Source organism: Anabrus simplex, chromosome 2 (genome assembly GCF_040414725.1).
Source record: "Anabrus simplex isolate iqAnaSimp1 chromosome 2, ASM4041472v1, whole genome shotgun sequence".
Taxonomy (NCBI): Eukaryota; Metazoa; Arthropoda; class Insecta; order Orthoptera; family Tettigoniidae; genus Anabrus; species Anabrus simplex.
Window position 1 is genome coordinate 541,976,836 of NC_090266.1, and position 22,448 is coordinate 541,999,283.

At 40.3% G+C, this 22,448-nt stretch overlaps 1 protein-coding gene across 1 annotated transcript in view; it reads left to right on the top strand.

Annotated features, from left to right (window-relative positions):
* Positions 1–22,448, top strand: part of LOC136863591 (probable RNA-binding protein 46) — a 290,814-nt gene that overhangs the window by 111,358 nt on the left and 157,008 nt on the right. The window contains exon 2 of the mRNA XM_067139969.2: positions 18,093–18,270. Coding sequence (XP_066996070.2) covers positions 18,093–18,270 — 178 coding nt within the window. The remainder of the gene's footprint in view (positions 1–18,092; positions 18,271–22,448) is intronic.

The window sequence follows — 22,448 nt, forward strand, 5'->3', positions numbered from 1 at the left end:
ACATCAAGGTTAAGCATTATTTTTGAAAGAATATAACTTCAATTTTTCTCATCATCATAATTTCCACTTATCCAGGTCTACTGGGCCAGGGTATATATGACACTTCTCCATCTTCCTCTTTCCTTCCACCATTCCTCTTCCACGATCTTGTCCTAGTCTAAATTTCGTTTTCTTATGCCACTCTCCACTGATTCAATCCACATTGTTTTAGGTCTTCCTTTTTACTCTCTTGCCCCTGCACTTTGCCTCCAGTATCTATCTTGGAATTCTATTCTCCTCCAATCTCTTTACATGTCCAAACCACCTTAGTTTATTAATTTAGCTTTCCTATTCGAACTTCATCAATCATCAATCAATCGCTACTGATCTGCATTTAGGGCAGTCGCCCAGGTGGCAGATTCCCTATCTGTTGTTTTCCTAGCCTTTTCTAAAATGATCGCAAAGAAATTGGAAAATTATTGAACATCTCCCTTGGTAAATTATTCCAATCCCTAATTTCCCTTCCTATAAACGAATATTTGCCCCAATTTGTCCTCTTGAATTCCAACTTTATCTTCATATTGTGATCTTTCCTACTTTTAAAGACACGCCTCAAACTTATTCGTCTACTGATGTCCTCCCACGCCATCTCTCTCCACTGACAGCTCGGAACATACCACTTAATCGAGAAGCTCGTCTCCTTTCTCCCAAGTCTTCCCAGCCCAAACTTTGCAACATTTTTGTAACGCTACTCTTTTGTCGGAAATCACCCAGAACAAATCGAGCTGCTTTGTTAAATGGAGGTTCCTGGAAACAAATATATTCCTTCCTTCCTTCCTTCAACCGAAATGGTTTAATATATGAGGATAAAGTTCCTAATAACAGTATATATTTTACATCCTAGGTATGAAAGAGGAAATATTTTTAAACGTTCCACCCCTAATATGTTAAAATGGGGTTGGATCCGGAAACAAAATTATTCATCCCTCCAAAACCGTTCGACGTACAAAGTTGTAATTTTACGAGAAGCTTCTACTTTTATGTCCTAGGTGTAAAATACAGCATACTTCAAAATATTTCTCCTCTGAGGGATTTGGATAGTGCTTGACTCTCAAAAATACAATATCAATTCTTCCTAACATCTTCATTTCTCACTCTGCCTTTCCTTGTCTTTCCAATCATACTTCTTATGAATTTCATCTCACTGGCTTGAACTCTACTCTCTTGCCTGCTAGTCAAAGTCCAAGTCTCAGCTGCATAAGTCAGTATGGGTACATAGTACACTTGAATGGGTGCTCGCAAAAACTGGCTAACCAACATTTTGTCAGAACAGAGATAAATCAACTTTTGCAAATGTCAAAAAACAAAAATTATACCATAAGAATAATATCTGTTGCATTATTTTATCTTGATGTAGTACCTTTAAATTATCAATACCATATATTGGAACTGTATTAAAAATGAGTGCTTGGAAAAATAGGAATATATAAAATGGAGGAAAATTGACTTCTGCGTTGACCTAGCTATAGTTAATAGTTTAGCATAGATTCGTAACCAAACTTTATTTTATGGTCATACAATCATACAATACAAAAAAGGTGTTTTATGCAGTACACTAGACACAAAGATGCCGGCCTCCGTGGTGTACGGGTAGCGTGCCTGCCTCTCGCCCGGAGGCCCCGGATTCGATTTCCGGCCAGGTCAGGGATTTTCTCTCGACTTGAGGGCTGATTCGAGGTCCACTCAGCCTACGTGATTAGAATTGAGGAGCTATCTGACGGTGAGATGGTGGCCCTGGTCTCGAAAACCCAGAATAACGGCCGAGAGGATGCGTCGTGCTGACCACACGACCCCTCGTAATCTGCATGCTTTTTGGCTGAGTAGCGGTCGCTGGGCAGGCCAGAGCCCTTCCAAGGGTATAAGTGCCGTGGGTTTTTTGTACATAAAGATGCTTCAGACTTATTTTGAAATATGATATAACTCCCTCATGGGACAATCATCAGTCACATGGGTCATATTCTAATGCATTGGAAAATTATTCCTCAGTCACGTCTTGGCCATTGCCAGCTGTCATTTCTCTGTAATACTGGTGATATATTGCAGGGACATATTCAAGTAGCTCAAGCAAGTCCTTAAGCTTTGCTGGCTTTATTGGCCTTGTAACTGTACTTTGGTGACAGCTGAACACTAGCAAGTGATGGCCGATCACCATTACTGTTCCTTTTGTAAAGGTCAACACAATCATATTCCTCAACAATACCATATAAATATTTTTAAAATACTTAAATGGTACATCTTTCATAAATAGTATGCTTGAAACTTTACTAATTAGTACTCTTTGCTTATTTACAGATACCATTCTCTTGGTTAATTTTTCTAGCAAAGGTTGAGTGCTCACAAACTTATCATTTGTCATTTTTACTACTTGAAATGACTTTCTTACTCTAGCTTTTTCTACTAAATCCTTCCATTCATCTGGCACAAAAACACACAAAACACCCACAGCCTCCAGTATACATGCAGATAAGGTTTGCTAACCTACATATACAGCAACGCCATCTTTACGGCCTCCTCCGTAAACGTATGTTAGCCCGATTTTGCAATAACAAAATTGGCCCAAATAAAATGGCATAAAATTCAAAGCGTTGTATCTCATCACACAGGATTGCCTCATTTTAGCCCAACTCATACTTTGAACCTTCCGCAATTGATGGCAGCACATAACTCATATTTTCCAAATTTGTTAGTTAGCCCGTTTTTGCGAGCACCCATTCACTTGTATATCATGTGTTTACTTTTCCTTGGCACTTCTTTGCTTCAAACAAGTTTTCTTACACTTCGGTAGAATGCATTACCCTGCTGTACCCTCCTGCTAATTTTACACGGTAACCCCTACGCCATGTCCACCCTAGCATTTTGCAAGAATTCACTTCCTAAGTATTTAAAGCTGTCCACAATTTCCAGACTGCACACAAGCCAAGAAACTGACGTACTTATCGCTTGGTGCACAGGCGTTCAGCTTCTTTGATAGCTTGATTCTTCTCTGGTTGCCTTTTCTAAGCCTTCAGATGTTAGGACATGGCCAAGATATTCTACACGGGACTGGGCAAAGTGGAACTTCTCCAGTTGGCAAGTCAGTCCACGAATCTTCAGTCGTTCCAGCACTTTCCTCAGATGTACAAGGTGTTCTTGAAAATTCTTGCTGTGAATTAAAATGTTGTCAAGATACACTTGGCAAAAATCTCCAACATATCCTGATAATACCTTATCCATCAGTCGCATGAAGGTGGCAGGAACATTATTCAATCCACAGGGCATTACTGCAAACTGGTACAATTCTCCCGGTGTCTAGAACTTTCCTCAACCTCCACTTGCCAGTATCCAGAGTTGACATCCAGCGTGCTGAAAATCCTAGACCCACTTACTTATTTCAGCGAGTTTTTGAGGTCTGGCATGAGGTAGGCATCACTAACAGTCTTCTCGTTCAACCTGCGTAAGTCCACAACAGTCGATACTCCCCATTCTGCTTCAATAGGACGATAGGTGAAGCCCAAAAGGATGTAGAGGGTTCGATGAGACCTTGCCCTTCCAACTCTTGAATCTTTTGGATGGCGAAGTTGCGCTTATCCGAGTTGATTGTTTGTGGACGTTGCTTGATGGGTGAGGAAGCGCTGCATTCAATGGCGTGCGTTACCGTGGTGGTCCGTCCTATTTTATTGGTGAAGAATTTCGGAAAGTCCTTTAAGTTGTGTCTCAGCTCCTCTTCTTCACTCGGTCGAAGATGCGTTAACTGGATATCTCCCATGTCTACGTCGACTTCCGTATCCTTGCGATTCTGGAGATTTCCATCGTGCCAGGCGACCCTCAGATATCTGTCTTTTCCCAAAAATAATTCATGAGCTGCATAGTCTAGGATCACCTTGTATTCCACCAGAAAGTCATGACCGAATATGGTGTCAGGTATCACGTTCTGAATCACTACAACATCAAATACAATAGGCATGTTCATGCATTTGGCGGTTAGGTTTGTCTGTCCTTGAATGGAATAGGTTACCCCGTCCGCTGCTTGGACTACCCTTCCGAGACGGTGAGACTTCATAGGCTTTAGTAATCTGGCAACAGTACCGTTGACAAATGAATGGCTTGCTTGGCTGTCGAGTATGGCTGAACAATTCTCGTTGCCAATCCTTAAGATGATAGCTGGGCGGGGTTGGCCTGTTCTACTCAAATCTGACCAATCCCTCTCCTACTTGACCTGGGTTGCTCATCTGTCAGGTCTTGAGGCACATTCCTGATCCCGGTCCCATCTCCCCTCAATCCAGAATGGACCGGACCTAGTTTTCCGACGTCAAGGCTGTGCGCTTGTTCTTCAGGTGTCCTGCTCTTCCTCAGTAATAGCTCTTCCTAACTGCGCTGGGCTCTTCCGTAGCTTTGCTCTTGTGCTCCCCCTCCAGCTGGCTGATGATTCTGCGTAGATACTTTTACTAGGGGTCGAATCTTATCGTGGAGTAGCTCTGTGATGTCTGGTAAGATCTTGTTTACCGAGCTCGATAGCTGCAGTCGCTTAAGTGCGGCCAGTATCCAGTAATCGGGAGGTAGTGGGTTCAAGCCCCACTATCAGCAGCCCTGAATATTGTTTTCCGTGGTTCCCATTTTCACACAAGGCAAAAGCTGGGGCTGTACCTTAATTAAGGTCATGGCCACTTCCTTCCAGTTCCCATCCCATCGTCGCCATAAGACCTATCTGTGTCGGTGCGACGTAAAGCAAATAGGAAAAACAAAACAAAAACTTGTTTTCTCTTCCATTCGGGTGCAGACGGCTGAAGAGTTGGTACTTCTGTAGGACGAAGGCACTAGCTCTCATGCCAGTGGGTTGTGCCTCAGTCAGTAGCTTCCTTTTCATGGAGCTCTTCACCCCTTAGGAATTAATCCTAGCAAGGAATTCCCTCTTGAAGTCCGTCCAGTTTAAATGTAAACCCTTCAATTTATTCCACCAAGAAGCAGCTTGCCCCTTTAATCGCGGTGTGATGAGTTGCACAAAGATGTCCTGTGGTAAATTAGTCCTTTCTAATACGCTGACCGATCTCTCGATGAAGCTAGTCGAGTTCTCTTCCAGTTGCCCATGGTATTCTGGAAGGCTCTTTATGATCACCTTTGGGTCTAAGCGTCTTGTATTGCTGGTTAGGTTTGAGGGGGTTAGAGGTGTGGCGGTGCGTCCTGTTTGAGTTAATCTATTTTCTACTGCGTGAAGTATGCTTTCCCTTATATTCTGCACATCTCCCTTGATGATCGAAATACGATTTTCTAACCTTCCTTCAACAGCAGAAATACGGGTCCCGAAATTTCCCTCGATGGCAGAGATACGGCTTTCAAAATTTCCCTCAACAGTAGAAATTATCCCCTCAACCTGTTGCTTTATACCGGAAATCTGGATTTGCACCTCCTCTTTGAGGTTCAAGATATCGCCTTCCAGCTGGCTTACTCTACTATCGATCTGGTTAACCTGTCCCAGTTTTGACCTGATGTCCGATATCTGCTGCATTAATCGATCGGCGACGTCGTCAATTTGCGATGAAATTAAGTCATTTACGGTTGAAAATTTCGATTCTAAGTTCTGTTCTACATTGTAAACCTGTGTGTACACTTGTACTATCTGTCCGGTTAAAACTGAGTTAGCTTGAGAAATTTCGCCCAAAAGTTTGTCATTTACTTTTGAAATTTGGTCTGCAATCTGTTCTGTTAGGCCGGAATTGAAGTCTGAAATGTTGTTGTTTAGTGCCTGCATTATGGTCATTAAGTTAGAACACATTTTGGTTATATTTACCTCTTCTTCTGTCTCCGAATGTTTGCCGAATTCGATGGAAAATTTATCAGGATCTTCTTCTTTTTCCATGAAATCTTCCTGTAGCTGCGTCTGTAGTGATTTTTTCTTCCTGTTCATTGGGAGTTTCCTCTTGGTAAGTTCGTCTTTGAGCTGTTTCAGCGACATGTTCTCCAGCATCACTTGGATTTTGATCTACTACACTCGTAATCACTCGTAAATTCTTATGTCCTGTCCCACGGTCGCCAATTAACGTATCCACAAAGACGCACACGAAATGCTGTCAGTTGATGCAGTTATTTATTCACATCTATTTACAAATTGTATGCACATCTGAACTTAATCACTACCAAATACATACATCAACAAAGCCGGTATTTTAACAACTGCCTATCACTAAGCACACGCCACATGGAGCTTGTAACCTTAAAACACAGTTGAAACAATTGACTGCTTACAAGCATGTTACCTACAACATGTGGTCACAAGTATACTCTTGCTACACCATAACTCTACTAAACAATAACTCATTGTTACCATCAAGACCACCTTCTTATATACGTGCCTTCCCAGGCTTCTAGAAAGATACATTACCAAAATACCTTCTCGTAAATTCTTGAGTGCCTAACAACATGGTTATAATGTACAGAATACTCTACCATGATCTAGTGCCATTCTGGAAGTTACAGTGTGTTTCACAATTCTGTAGCGGACTACAAATCATATACAGGTAATAATAAATTATATAACATTATTTTACAGGTATTTACATTAACTGAACTCATATAAATATTTATGTACAGCACATGTTTCATGACATAACCTCACAGACGACGCGATCGTATCGTTATAATAATAAAAATACTAACTGGATATAACACTTCTTAGCCATACATTACAAGTAATAATAATAATAATAATAATAATAATAATAATAATAATAATAATAATAATAATAATAATAATAATAATAATAATAATTTGAGCTCGACACTTCCATTATTTACCCATGGCTGAGAGAATATTGTTTTCACGTTATATCTGTTTATCACACTTGTGTCAGTATAGATAGCACTTTCAGCATGTAGTAGGTAGAGATACAATCAGCGGCTTCTCAAAAGATAATTCAGATCGTAAGTTCATAATTTAAAAGTCTGAGGTCGATATCTAGCATAGTTTTTGCCTTACATGAGTTTGAATGCAGCAGTATAATTTTGTTCTTGCAGGCTTGAACTATCCAGTCAACAGGGGGCACTAGACTCCGGCAGACCCGGTCGCCTATGTGTTAAGGCAATCCTCAATTTTGAAAGAGGAGGCTGAACATGTGACTCCAGGAGTGTAGTATGACCTAGATTATTTGGACTTCCTAAAATCCATACAGAAGACAATCCTCTCAGACCAATTGTTAGTGCGATAGGTTCTCCTGCATATGTTTTGGCTAAATGTCTAAGCAAGTTGCTTCAGCCACATATAGGACATACTGAATCATACATTACGGACTCTCTGTATTTCGACAATAAGTTGTCAGCCATAACCCTTCAACCTAATGCACTTCTGGTGAGTTTCAATGTGGAGTCCTTGTTCATTGAAGTGCCAATTGACCCGGTCACTGTTCCCTGAAGACATTACTAAGTTAATTCACCACTGTATGACTTCAGCTATTTCTTCTGGAGTGGGCATTTTTACGAACAGACGGATGGGATGGGTATGGAAAGTCCACTCTTACCAGTAGTGGCTAAATTCATTATGGAGCAATTTGAGAAGGTAGCTATTGCTTCGGCGCCCGCCAAACCTATGATTTGATAGAGGTATGTTGATGATACATTTGTGGTAAGGACAGAAGGTCCTGAGAAAATTTTTCTATTTCTAAACCACCTAAATCAGCAGCATTATTCAATTAAATTTACTATGGAAATTGAGTCAGATGGATGCTTTCCTTTCTTGGATGTTCTAGTAACAAAGAAACTGGAAGGCTCCTTAGGATATACCGCCCATCATAAGCCTACCCACAAAAATCACTATCCCCATGCAGATTCTCACCACCACCCAGCAGAAAATCAGGACATTCTCATGACACTCACCACCAGGGTGACACAAAATTTGTGAGCCGTCAAATATCCAGGAGGAGATAGACATGATCAAAGTAGAGGTAATGGTTACAATGATGTACAGATTCATAGATCCATGTATCCCAGAGGGACAACTAAGCAAAGCTCACAGAAAGAAGAAGTGAAGTGAACTGCCTACCTGCCTTACATTCACAATACCACAGATTGTATTGCCAAGGTCCTCCGCAAGGACAATATAAAAACTGGATTTAGCACCATCACTAAAATTGCTCACAGTTTAGGTAAAAGCAAGGACAAATTTTCCCCACTCTTACATGCTCTTAGGTACAAAATTCCCTGTACTTGTGGCAAGGTATATATTGGCCAAACATGCCAATCCATTTGTACTCATATCACAGAACACCAATGAAATATCTATCTCAACCAGCCAGACAAGTCAGCAATAGCTGAGCATGCCCTATTGTTGGATCATGATGTCATGTTCCAGATGTTCAAACTTTTACCCACGCTAAACACTACAGGTCTAGGATTATACGGGAATCTGTGGAAATAGGTAAAAATCCTAACAATTTCAACAGGGACACGGGCTATCAATTAAGTAATATGTGGTTGCCAGCCATTAAGGATTTATGTAGGTACCGTAGTTCTCTTCCCTGTCCTCTGAGTGTTTTCCAAATTCGTATGTTCCTCATCACCAGATGGTTCATTCCAGTCTATGTGTTAAGTGTCATACTTTTATAATGTGTGTACACTGGTTATGCACCCCCTCCCTCCCACAGTGTGTCACATTATTATCATCCTCTAGTTTTCTCCACACACTTTTCTTTCCATTCTTCAGCTCTATTCTATTCTATCCTGGGTGTCTTTTGTTGCACCTTATTTCATTTTATTTTATTATTTTCTACTTATTTCTTCTACCACATTCATCCCTGATTCATCTGATGACCTCTCTATTACTTCTCATGCACACATGGTGTGATAGGAACAACTTAATTGGAGCTTAATGGTGTCATCAGCTGCTATTTGAAATATTAGTGCTGTGCCAGCATACAGAGAGCCATCTGGAGAGGAATGAGCGTACCACAGTGACCAACGGTAAAGCATTCTTAAATTCAAACCCATATTATTGTAGAAATCTTCCTCATGAACAGTCAAGATTTTCTTCTGAAGATGTGGAACAAATTTTTTCTGCAAAATGTAAACAGTTTTACCTTGTTTTCTTGACATGGCATAAGGCCAAAAGTCTTTATCATGTCTACAAGGATGGGCTGTGAGAGCATCAACATTAACATCAGCTTAAGGATATTGGTACATATTTATATATGCAAACAACCTGATGAAACACAAACAGAATGACTACATTCAGCTACATCTTTAAGCAAGCACATTATCCTTAATATCAACATTAGATTTGAGGGACTCAGCACCATCAATGCATTCCCTTTCTTTAGGTATCAACAAGGACTTGCAAAGTTATGAGGATTGTTCAAATGAAGCATGGGGTAGTGTCAAGAAGCAAATACTGTATGTGCTGGGACAACATACACTATTACAATGACGGTATGTTGATGACAGTTTGAGACAGTCTACAGATCTTTCTTTATTCGTGTCAAAAGTATCAACCTTACTTACAGATATTTAAAGAAACAACATGATATTTACATTCCTACTATACAAATATACAGGTCTATTACACAATCACAGTATTAAAAAAACAACATGATATCTACATTCCTACTATACAAATATACAGGTCTATTATACAGTCCACTGTCGGCAGCCCTGAAGATGGTTTTCCATGGTTTCCCATTTTCACACCAGGCAAATGCCGGGGTTGTACCTTAATTAAGGCCACGGCCGCTTCCTTCCAATTCCTAGGCCTTTCCTCTCCCATCGTCGCCGTAAGATATATCTGTGTCAGTGAGACCTAAAGCAAAATAGCAAAACAAAATATTATACATTCACAGATAAAGCAACAGTTAAAGAGCTAGATAATTCTTGCCTGGTATTGGGCGACGTCAATAGCATTGGGGGAGGCCGCAATCAAGTCTTTCATAGCGCACATTGAAGGACATAAAACACACTGACATAGATGTTGGATCGTCTGCTGCTCTCCGCAATCACAAAGTGATGAATCACTTGAGAAACCCCACTTCTGCAAATTTACTTTTGTTCTGCTGACTTCTATGCGGAGTCTGTTAAAGGCTTTCCATACTGTCCACTTCTCCTGGTGTCCACATGGAAGACTTTCCTTCTGCTCTATCCAGTTGGAAAGGTGGTTGATTCTTTCTTTCCACATTTTGACCCTAGCATTCTCTGCTTTCCCCTCAAGGTTAACTGATGTGCGAAGAAAATTTTTCTAGATTTTAGCCTCTGTGTGGCTGGGTGGTATCCATAGAGAGGGTGTGCTTCTGAAGAAGATGATTGAAGCTTTTCTTTGTTAGCTGCTACCTCCCTACGAATTTCACCGGGAGCAATACCAGCTAAAAGTTGGACCTTCTCAAGGGGTGTAGGTTTCAGACATCCAGTAATGATCCTGCAGCTTTCGTTTAGAGCTATGTCGATCTGCTTTGTATGAGCTAACCTGTACCAAACCGGGGAGGCATATTCTCCTGCAGAGTAGCATAGAGCTAGAGCCGATGTTTTAATTGTTTGTGGTTGTGCTCCCCAACTTGTTCCTGATAATTTTCATAGAATGTTGTTTCTAGTAGCTATCTTTTGTTTTAAGTTTTGGCAATGTTTCTTATATGTTAAGGTGTGATCCAGCATAACTCCCAGGTACTTTGGAGTAAAGCAGTGTTCCAGTAAGTTCTCTTTCCACAGTACTTTGAGTTTCTGAGAGGCCGCAGATGGAATGCACAGATTTGAGTCTTAGCTGGATTTGGCTTGAGTTGGTTTTTCTCATAATAGGTACCTAGCTCTTCTAATGCAGCAGTTAAAGTCTACAGATAATCACCCCGACCATCCAGATCCATAGGGATGAGTGGTCGGCATCTTAGCCTTCGGTCCTCATGTGGGCATGTATTGTTGTGAAACATAAGCACACATTGTGTCTGTTTTCCCGGCTGTCAGTTTGGATGGCCCTGCAGAGTTTCTGTAAGTTTATAATACCAATGTAAATGGTCCATTATTGGACATTATAAATTTTCCAGCTAACTCATTCTTGGTTGCCAGCGTTTCGCCCTCGTGTGCTAGGGTGGGCTCATCAGTTGGTACCTAGCACACCTACCAATACGCTGGCTAGTGCATACCGTGGAGGCCACTGCGTAGGCTAACTGGAGCCACCGGCAGTGCCAATGCACTAAGAGACTTTGTCTCATCACTAAAAATTGATGCCTGCTTGGCCATCAGATGATATAGATGTTGATTCCCATTGGGAATCTGAAATATTTTTCCTGAATGAGTAAATTTATAATACCAATATAAATGGTCCATTATTGGACATTATAAATTTTCCAGCTAACTCATTCTTGGTTGCCAGCGTTTTGCCCTTGTGTGCTAGGGTGGGCTCATCAGTTGGTACCTAGCACACCTACCAATACACTGGCTAGTGCATACCGTGGAGGCCACTGCGTAGGCTAACTGGAGCCACCGGCAGTGCCAATGCACCAAGAGACTTTGTCTCGTCACTAAAAATTGATGCCTGCTTGGCCATCAGATGATATAGATGTTGATTCCCATAGGGAATCTGAAATATTTGTCCTGAATGAGTAAATTTATAATACCAATATAAATGGTCAATTATTGGACATTATAAATTTTCCAGCTAACTCATTCTTGGTTGCCAGTGTTTCGCCCTCCTGTGCTAGGGTGGGCTCATCAGTTGGTACCTAGCACACCTACCAATACGCTGGCTAGTGCATACCGTGGAGGCCACTGCGTAGGCTAACTGGAGCCACCGGCAGTGCCAATGCACTAAGAGACTTTGTCTCATCACTAAAAATTGATGCCTGCTTGGCCACCAGATGATATAGATGTTGATGGCCAAGCAGGCATCAATTTTTAGTGATGAGACAAAGTCTCTTGGTGCATTGGCACTGCCGGTGGCTCCAGTTAGCCTACGCAGTGGCCTCCACGGTATGCACTAGCCAGCGTATTGGTAGGTGTGCTAGGTACCAACTGATGAGCCCACCCTAGCACAGGAGGGCGAAATGCTGGCAACCAAGAATGAGTTAGCTGGAAAATTTATAATGTCCAATAATTGACCATTTATATTGGTATTATAAATTTACTCATTCAGGACAAATATTTCAGATTCCCTATGGGAATCAACATCTATATCATCTGATGGCCAAGCAGGCATCAATTTTTAGTGATGAGACAAAGTCTCTTAGTGCATTGGCACTGCCGGTGGCTCCAGTTAGCCTACGCAGTGGCCTCCACGGTATGCACTAGCCAGTGTATTGGTAGGTGTGCTAGGTACCAACTGATGAGCCCATCCTAGCAGAGGAGGGCGAAACGCTGGCAACCAAGAATGAGTTAGCTGGAAAATTTATAATGTCCAATAATGGACCATTTATATTGGTATTTTAAATTTACTCATTCAGGACAAATATTTCAGATTCCCTGTGGGAATCAACATCTATATCATCTTCTGTAAGTTTGTCACAGAAATGTTGAGTCTTGAACATTGGTTGTTCCATTATCCATTAACCAAATAATACTGTCAACATGACCTTGTGAGCTGCAGCAGATGACTTAGACCTCTTCGGTCCTGGTGGCGAAGGATGTCTCCATTCCTGGCTTGTGCTTTTCGATGTTGGCTCTAAATGGTGGTGCAGGGTTTTGTTACTGGTCACCGTTTACTCCAAGAAATGCTGTCTGTCCGTGTGATATTGGCTGAAATGTTCCAGGCATATTACCATCTGTTTGGCTTTCCCTTCATTTGTGGGGTGTCAGGACAAACTTTCCACTACCCCAGTTCCATGCTCATGTTGATTGTATGGATCAGATGGTGTGGTTGACAGTTTACATATGCTGATATGGTGATTTCTCTTCAATATGTCAACAGCAGCAATCTGTACCTGTGCCAGTACAGGCAAGTGTCCAGGTCATGGCAGATTCGTCGTGCATTTCCGATTACCTTCAAACTCGATACACTACCTGAACATGGTGTTTCGTTTGAAACATGCGTTCCCGTATATGACTTGCAATTGACCTATGATTTCACTTGCTGAAGCACTTTCTTTGCACAAGAATTGAATCACACCCCATTGTACTCAGCTGGAAGTGTCTGTTACCTACCACTGTTGCTTTAACTGTCTCGTCTATTCAGTAGTCACGTGACTCATACTAACTAAATTCTGTACCATTACAACAAGCACCAAGCTACAGTATACAGTGCTGTCATCTCTTGGTAGCCCCATTGACTATTGATAGTGTTGACAGCTTTGTTTATGTTTAATTTGAACAGTGCTTATAATGAAGAATTGGAGAACATCCTTACTTACACTCACAAGGAACACCCCTGGGTTTGAACAAATAATAGCGCATCAGAATACATTTGAAGGTCACATTTGAGTCCCTGCTTTTGGTGGTGACAGTTGTTTGTCTGTAAAACTCTGCAGTTATGCACTAGTAGAGGGCTTTTTTTGCACCATGCTTTGTGTGCAGTCTGCTGTGCCAGTCTAAATTGTGCCGGTGGTGATATCACACATCTTGTTGCTTATCCGTAGAGAGACAAAACACAATGGTTTGGTGAGTGGTGCCAGAAAATATGATGTAAGGTGCACAATTAAAATGATCTTCTTGCGGAGGATGAGTCATTCATATATTTTCTTACGTCTTTGATAATGAACAAATATATTTTGTATAATTCTTACAAAGGAAAAGTGGCATAACGTTAGATTGCAGTTATGATGACAAAAAGTAGTGCAATTGACTGCGGAGGGGATAGTTCCAGTTCGATAGGAGAAGTTAGCTGTCACAGTCAAAATGAACTTTCACCTACCAAAATTAGGTAATTGTTGAGTGTGTTCACAATATCTGATGAGAAAACATTAGGCAGTATGTTTGATGATTATCATAGGTGAGGATACAGCACATATGAAAAGCCACTGAAACAGTATCTGGCACTGAAAATGAAAAATAATATTAAAGTAATGTTGGAATGTGTATCAGAGAAGTTAGAGGATGTAACCATGGTCCAGGAAAACCACACACAGCAAGTTAGTGTCATCAAAAAGTAATCAGTAGCCAAGTTTGATGAGGCTAGAGAAGAAGTATATAGTGTACATTACTGGAATTTACAATTAATGGGCAATTGATGCAGATAAATTTATTGTACTGTACTTTTGAACTTCAAAGGTGCAAGACATTTTAATGATAATTTGAAAACTGAATTTGGAATAACATCACACCATATAACTATGCTCCAATCAAAGAATGTGAATCAGAAAAAAGAGGAGATAATCCAACATGAAGAAACATTGGTTACTGATGTCAATGATCTTATTGCACGTGAACATATATAACTGGAGTATGCTTGGAACTGTGGCCAGAGTCAATTCAACTATGAGCTTGGATATGAAAGAACATTGTCAACAAAAGGTGAGAAACATACCATAGGGACGATGATGTCTCTTCATAGTTCAATACACAGCTAAACTATAGATGTTGTATTGCCAGTGGATGGTTGTTTAGCTAGCAAGCTACATATCTGCTTCTGTGAACAGAATGGAAAATTTGAACCCCATGTGGCACAAGTAACTGTAGAAATATGTCATACATATGTAGTTGTGGACACCAGTGTGAGTGGAAAGATGACAAAACAACACCAACAGAACTTTTGTTTCCTGTTTTGAATAGACATCTATCTTACGAAGACAAGTCAGTCCTCCTCTACGATTCCTGGGCTGTACACATGGATGAAAGCAAACCTCAGGAGGCCTCCAAGGAAAAACAAGGTCTTTTAAAAGTCATCCCACCAAAAATTATGAAATATATTCAGCCATGAGTTAGATATGAATTATTTCAGACAGTACAAAATATATGCCAGAAGCATCACAGACTACATAACACTATGTCTCAACATGCCACTGCCCAAATTACATAACAGACCATTCATTCTCAAAAAACACTTGGTAATATACAATCAGTTGTCTGCAGAGTTTTACTGACTGATGCTGCATTACATATGGCAGTAAACTGGATACTATAGGGACAACCTTGTGCTAACATAAAAAATGTAGTCAACTTGACTTTCAGCAGAAATGTTCTGCATCAGTGTGCATTCGATGAGTGTACCAATGTTGCATTTATCGCCTGTGCATTTTGCAGTAATGATTATTGCATTCATCATTTTATTGAATGAAGTAATATTTGAACACAAGCACACCCTGCAGTTATAGACATCAACAACACTCCTATACATGCAGATCAGTTCCTTAAACTTCAAAATGGATTTTACAGAAGAACGACTGTCACCATAGCATTGAGAGACAAATAAAGGACCTATAATGGGATCTCAGTGTGGTTCTGTCTGTTCAAACCAGGGGGTGTTCTTTGTTAGAAATTGAAGACAGGTACTCATCTGACCCTAAAAATAACAAATCTGATGGGCTGCTATTATCAAAGGCATTTTTATGAGTAAGAGAACTGGAGAGTACCTCGATTTCCACCGTATTCTCTCGTATGTTACTGCCCTCTGCTTGATTAGCATTATGGGCAACTGAGCCTCAGCTAAAATTAAATTTCCTCATCAAATGTGCATTTATTGATATATTGCCCTCTTATTACATGTAATACAAGTCATAATTAGCTCGTATTGTCAACTTTGAACAGTTTTATGATATTATCAGTAAAAAGTTCCACCTTTACAATACTCACAAAGTTTAACCTTAAAACAAAGGTGTGAACAAGTAAGTAGTTGTTTCATCCCTCTTGGGGATATCTTCAGCCTTGCAAAGAATGTAAATTAAATAGTAAAAATAAAAGCATAAGTTATTTAAATTGTTGTTACAATACATATTTTCAATAACTAACAAGAAAACGGCGATATACAACTAAAATCTGCTTAAAAAAGCTTAGCCATTAACCCATTCGCATCCTATTTCAATACCGCAGCAGTTCACTGAGGAAACCCATTCAGTGAGGAGTCTTACCCCTTTAGGAGTTAAAAGCACGTAGATCGTCAGTGACATATCCCCAGCCTACACAAAACTACAGCCTCTCGGGAGGTCACGTGGTCTCGCCTACCGGCGTCATTTGTATCACTCTCCGTATCATCAGCACTACTATACGCATCACTCAAACTCAATTTAAGACCTTCAGGGTCTGTTTCGTCATCACAAACATCACTGTCTTCATAATCACTCTCTAAAACACTATCTATTAGCTTTCATATTCCATCTTCGTCAACACCAACACATCTGCTTGACACCATGATTGCAACTGACGTGAGTGAAATAATATGAACAAAGATTCTTTTACCTCTTGTTCCAGAAGTGTGTGATAACCTGGAGCACAGGAAATAACCGAAGCCACATGTCTAAACTTCAGCTCAGAATGCATACAAGTGGCATCTGTGAGTTAGTAACTGAACTACATGTATTGATATACAGCAGTGCATCGCCGCGAACTGAGCTCATCATTGGATTCATATGCCACAAATAACTTTTGCAAGCTAGGTTCGTCAAATGATGCGATTGGGTTAATCATAGTATAAAAGAGTTTTATGTTTGCCAGCAAATATGTTATAGATAAAACTATAACTTGTAGTGCAATCTTGAATTTCTTGCTACTATTTATACAATATGTTGCATTGATAGATTAATTAAAAAATAGTGTGTAGTAAAACTGGACCTGTTTGCACAGGGGAATCTTTTCATGTTGTGTAGTTAGAAGTTGAAAATTGCCACTCTTAGGTTTAAATCTCAGAAAATCTCAACATCCTTTTCAAAGAAGTAATTAATACTTTCATTAGAAAATCTGCCCCTACAAGAAAACAAGCCTGCCCTACTCCGCCCCCTACATATCACTCCTCTCGACCCCCTCAAACCTTCCCCTGCTTGGATGCTACTCCCAACAAAAATAAATCACATTCAGAAAACAGCACAAGGCCACACAAGGCTTGTCTGCCATGACAAGGAATGACCTGCAAGGAAGTAAGTGCTCAGATATGCTCTTCACTATTATTTTTCCTTTTCTTCACTGTTTACTTTACGCACACATTTTTATAGAACTATTTTTCATTCTACATTACTTCATATAGGAGAACATTACAACCTAAGCCCAGCAATTTTCAGTTTCTAACTACACAACATGAATAGATTCCCTGTGAAAACAAGTCTAATTTTAATAAACACTGTTTTTTAACTCATTAACCTATCAATGGAACGTATTGTACAAATAGTAGCAAGAAATTCAACATTACACAATTTATAGTTTTATCCATAACCTATTTGCTGGCAAACTTGACTCTTTTATACTGTGATTAGTGACTTAGCTTTATCAAGCAGATTTTAATTCTATATTGCCACTTTCTTGTTAAATGGCACACTAAGACCTATAGATTTAAGTTATTGAAAACATGTAGTGAAACAATAATTTAAATATGCTTTTATTTTTATTATTTAACTTTTGTTTTTTGCAAGGCTGAAGATGTCCCCAAGAGGGACGAAACATGTATCTGTAACTTTTTTAAAGAAAGGTGGAACGTTTTACTGATAATATCATAGTTGGACATTTTGCTGTTAAGGTAGTGTGGTATCCTTAACCCATTATTTTCCAAATGGTCCTTGGTTGTGGGTGGGAGCAGTAAAATAACACCCACTGTATCCCCCAATTATCATAAGAGGTGACTAAAAGGGGCTCTTAACTTGGAAGTTTGGGTTGGCTATCATGGGACCCTTAGCTGAGTCCTGACATTGCGTCCACTTATTTGTGCCATGCTCCTCACTTTCACCTATCCCATCCAACCTTCTTTGGTCAACTCTTCTCCTTTTCTGATCCCGACAGTATTAGGTGTAAGGGCCTAGGGAGTCTTTCATTTTCATACCATTCATGGCCCTTGTCTTTCTTTGGCTGATACCTTCATTTTTCAAAGTATCAGACCTCTTCCATTTTATTCCACTCTGATTAGTGTTAATAGAGGATGGTTGCCAAGATGTACTTTCACTTAAAACAATAATCACCACCACCACTACCACCTTCATTATGGTTTTACACTGGCCATTTGACACTGATTTTTAATACATTATTTTCTTTTCTTTATTCTTTTTCAGGTTACTGTACTATATGTGAGGAATTTGATGATGATGACATCTGAGGAAGACATCAAGAAAGCTTTTGAATATGATTCGGGCGAGTCATCAATTGAAAGAGTGAAGAAGGTGAAGGACTTTGCCTTTGTTCACTTTGTGAATCGTGAATGTGCAACCATTGCTTTAGAAAGATGGAATGGTAAGTGTTAAAAATATCAGATTATTTTAAAAATAGGTGAAATTGGTCCAGATATCACTATATTTTCTGGAAAGAAGATATTTATTATTAGTATGACTCATGGCCCTGTTGACCATCAATTGAGCACCAATTTCATATTATCAATAAAATATTTTATTTATGTTAGTTTACATGTTGCAATGTTATGCTAGTGTAATGATCAGTGTACATGGGTCTGAGATAAGGGCTCCTCGGGTGCCAGACAAGCATCTTCATATCTGTGAAGTGCTCATAGTACCAGTCAGTCAAAATTCAGGAGTGCTGGGCTGGAGCACATTTTCTTTCTGTTTGTACAGATCCCAATGGAATGGTAAAATATACGTCAAGGAGAAGCTGCTTTACAGTGATGATAAGTAGCCTCAAGTTATGACTACTGAACAAGTTCCTACTGCCAAAGATATATATTTTTTTAATCTTTTAAACTACTTCAAATATTTCTTCATTGCTGATACTCTTAATATTTTAGTTACATTCATGAGGAAATTAGTCTTGCAGGAAGTATTTACAGGAATGTTTGAGAAGTGTAGCTTGTAGGAAACAAGGAAAGAACCTTGTTCAAAGTACTATTTGGAGCAAACATAGAAATGTTGAAGTTCAGTTTTGATAGGGATTTTCACTTGCTTGTTATTTATTGTAACAGTTACTAAACACATCCTTTCTTGCAAACTTTGGCAATCTCACAGAATCCATTGTGTGCGTGCATGAGTGATCTAAGAGAATTGACTGGTGGTGGCAGAATGGTGAACCTGAAAAGTCAAATACTTGTTAACTTGCCTGATAAGCAGAACTTTCACTTGACTACAGGTTCTAGGATTTGATAACATAAAGTTTTAAGCAACCACTTAATAACATTTTCTTCATCTCAGTGGATGGAATTTTTCTTTTTTCTGTATTCTGTTTAATTTGCACTCGTGAGCAATTGAATTAGAGATACCTGGGTAGTAACATTGAGCACCCTCTTTCGCCTTGATGATGGGGGCAATGTCGTTTGGCACGGATTTCACAAAAAACCGAAAGCATTGAGGAGCAGTCCTGAACTATGATTGCTGCATAGCCTCTCATAATCCACAAAAATTGCTCAGAGCAGGCTCCAGAGCATGCCCATCCTTCTCTTCTGCATTCCAAATGTGCTCAGTGGGATTGAGGTCAGAGCTCCTCAGGGGCCAGACAAGCATCTTCATATGTGTGGAGTGCTTACCGTACCAGTTGGCCATAGTTCAGGAGCAAAGTGTTGGAGCATTGTTTTGCTGTGTGTACAGGTCACCTGCAGGTTGCTGGAGGTGAACAAAGGGGTGAACATGATCAGTCAGCAGCTTTCTATAGTGTTCACTAGTGAGGAACATTGTCAGATGTACCATGGGTCCCATTTTATCCCATGTGAATAGTCCCCATATGAGGATATCACCACTATCGGCCTGAAGTGTACCCTGCTCGCAAGGAGGATCCATTGTCTCGTGTGGCTGATGATGCACTCGTACCTGGCTGTCGGCGTGTACCAATTGGTACTTTGACTCACCCGTCCAGGTGATCCCTCCTCTATTGTTCCCATTGTATGGTTTCACAGTGTTCTGGAAGGTACAACAGGAATGTTCCATCTCCAGCTGAATCCTGAATATTCTAATAATCCACCAATGAGATATAAATAAAAGGCCGCTGTAAACGAAGGGTTGTTGTGGCATCGGAGTGTCGAGTGAGTAGCTGGACTGTGACAACTGTGTTGTTGACAGCCGGAGCCAGAGTTGGAGTCAGTAAGTTGGGGTGAGTGTTGAACTTTGGTGGTTGAACTGAGGATGGCTGCAGTCATTGTCTCACTGGAGTCTTTTTGCTAGTGGCTTTATGTCACACCGACACAAATAGGCCTTATGGTGATGATGGGATAGGAAAGGTCTAGGAGTTGGAAGAAAGCGGCCGTGGCCTTAATTTCACTGGAGTCTGAATGAGTTGTTGTTACGTCAGAGCGTTGAGTGAGTAGCTGGACTGAGGACGGCTGTAGTAGTGTTGGCTGCCATCATTGTTCCACCGGAGCCAGAGAATCATCACGTATGGAACTGAATAATGTGTGTACTGCCTTGGAATACTGTGTGTGCATGTACTTCCATGGACTGCAGACTGTTGCAGAGTCAGTGATTGGAGAAGCTAACATCAGTGTAATTGGGACAGTGTTAATGGTCACTGTCGTGAGGAGTATGGTCATGTTGGTTAGCACTGTTGAACTATTGCTGTCTAGTTGTCAGTGTCAAACAGCTCACTGTATTTGATTGTGTGAATTACTAGACTGTCTCTGGAGTCAAACGAAGGAACAGCCATTGTGTGTAGTGTGGTCAGTAACTCTGTGTTCAAACCTAGCTATCTGCACGCAGCTGCTGTGCAGGGTGACTGGACTTGCAGGAGGAGGGAAAGTAAGGTGAGCTGGTCAATAAGGATCATAACTTTCTCAGGTAACACTGGTGAGCTGTACTCACTGCTGTGTGAAGAGGCAGCGATTAGTGAGTGTGGTCTTTCATGGTTGAATAGAACTGTGTGTGTATATATAAGTGTGTGTGCATTTATTGGATCATCCTGGACTAAATTAGAGTAATGAAACAGATGGTGTTTTACTAGTAATGTGTGGTGTCAGAAGACTGAATAGATCCCATGTGTGATACACCATTATAGTCAGCATGAATCAGCGGACCAGGTACTTCAGGTTTCGACCCCCATCAGGAGCATTCCAGAACGTCTGTGTATAGTGTGTACACACACATATACATATTTAAGTTTTACTCTTGTGGTAATTACTGCATGTCACTTGAGACCAGAAGCCACACCAGAATAGAGGCTCAGTAGATGCACTCTTCAGAATGGTAAAGAAAACAAAGGAATACAAGAAGGAGTTGGAAGATCAGAAGACAATAAAAAAAGACCAGAAGATGATGTTTGAAGACAAGAAGATAAAATGAAAAAGAAGACCTTAAGCCAATGGGGAAGAAGATGGCAGGAGGCCAGAAGGAGGTAGAAGATAGACAGAAAATGGTCGAGGAAGGCCACCGCAAGATAAAACACATATTGCAGGCAGAAATAATTAAAGTGAAAGACAAACTTATAGAAAAAATTAACACGGTTCAGTGGGAAACTGATGAGAATATTATGAGAAGATTGGGACGGTTGATGAGAAAGTAGCTATGGTCGAAAAATTCAATGTTATTTGCGAGATCCTGCACAGAGAAGTCATCCCGCTACGCGATAGTGCACAAGGTGGGACCTATGCGGAGAGGCCATAAATTGCAGTATCGAAGTTCATCCATGATGACGTCACTAACATTTGGCGGGAAGGTACCATGGAATACGTACCTGCAGCAGTTCGAGGTGGCCTATTCTGCTAACCGCTGGAGCGAAGGGGACAAAGCCACTGCCCTCGTCGTGTCTCTGAGAGGGGATGCCCTCAGTGTCCTACAGGCATTACCAGAAGGCGCTTTGAGCAACTATATAATGCTACTTGCCCATATGGACGGACGCCTCATATGGAGATCGGCACCTCCAATAGGCCTAACGGTCACTGCTTGGGACCAGATCTCAAAGGAATACGGAGACTCTCCTAAGTGTTCGAGATAGATGTCGCCCATCTCATCCATCTGGCTTATCCATCAGCACCAGACGAATTCCTCGAACAGCTGGGTAGGCAGACATTCATAGATGGACTGAGTGACCTAGATATATATATGAATAGTGAAATACATTATTTTTTAAATTAGAAACTATAGTGCCTATGATATTGAAAAATTTCCAAGTATTAAACTAGAAGCATCTAGCTGCAGACAATAATATTCATTAGTGTATAATTTTGATTTATATTTCTTTCCTTCAATTTGGACCATTCAGTTTTTATTTTGATAATCATTAAACTAATATTCTTATATGTTGAAATGTTAATGTAACATAGTATATTACTTTGTAAACATGTAAAGCAACTCCTTTTCTATGATGAGTAAACATTTTGGAGCCAAATTTTCAAGTTATAATGATTTTACTGAAATATTGCTATTTCTTAAGAAGTAGCCTGGTAATGAATGTAGGTTTTCATGGATCACCATTGAAATAAAGAAATAGATATGCTAACTGGATTAAAGCCACTTATATATATTTTACAAAGCAGACCAAAC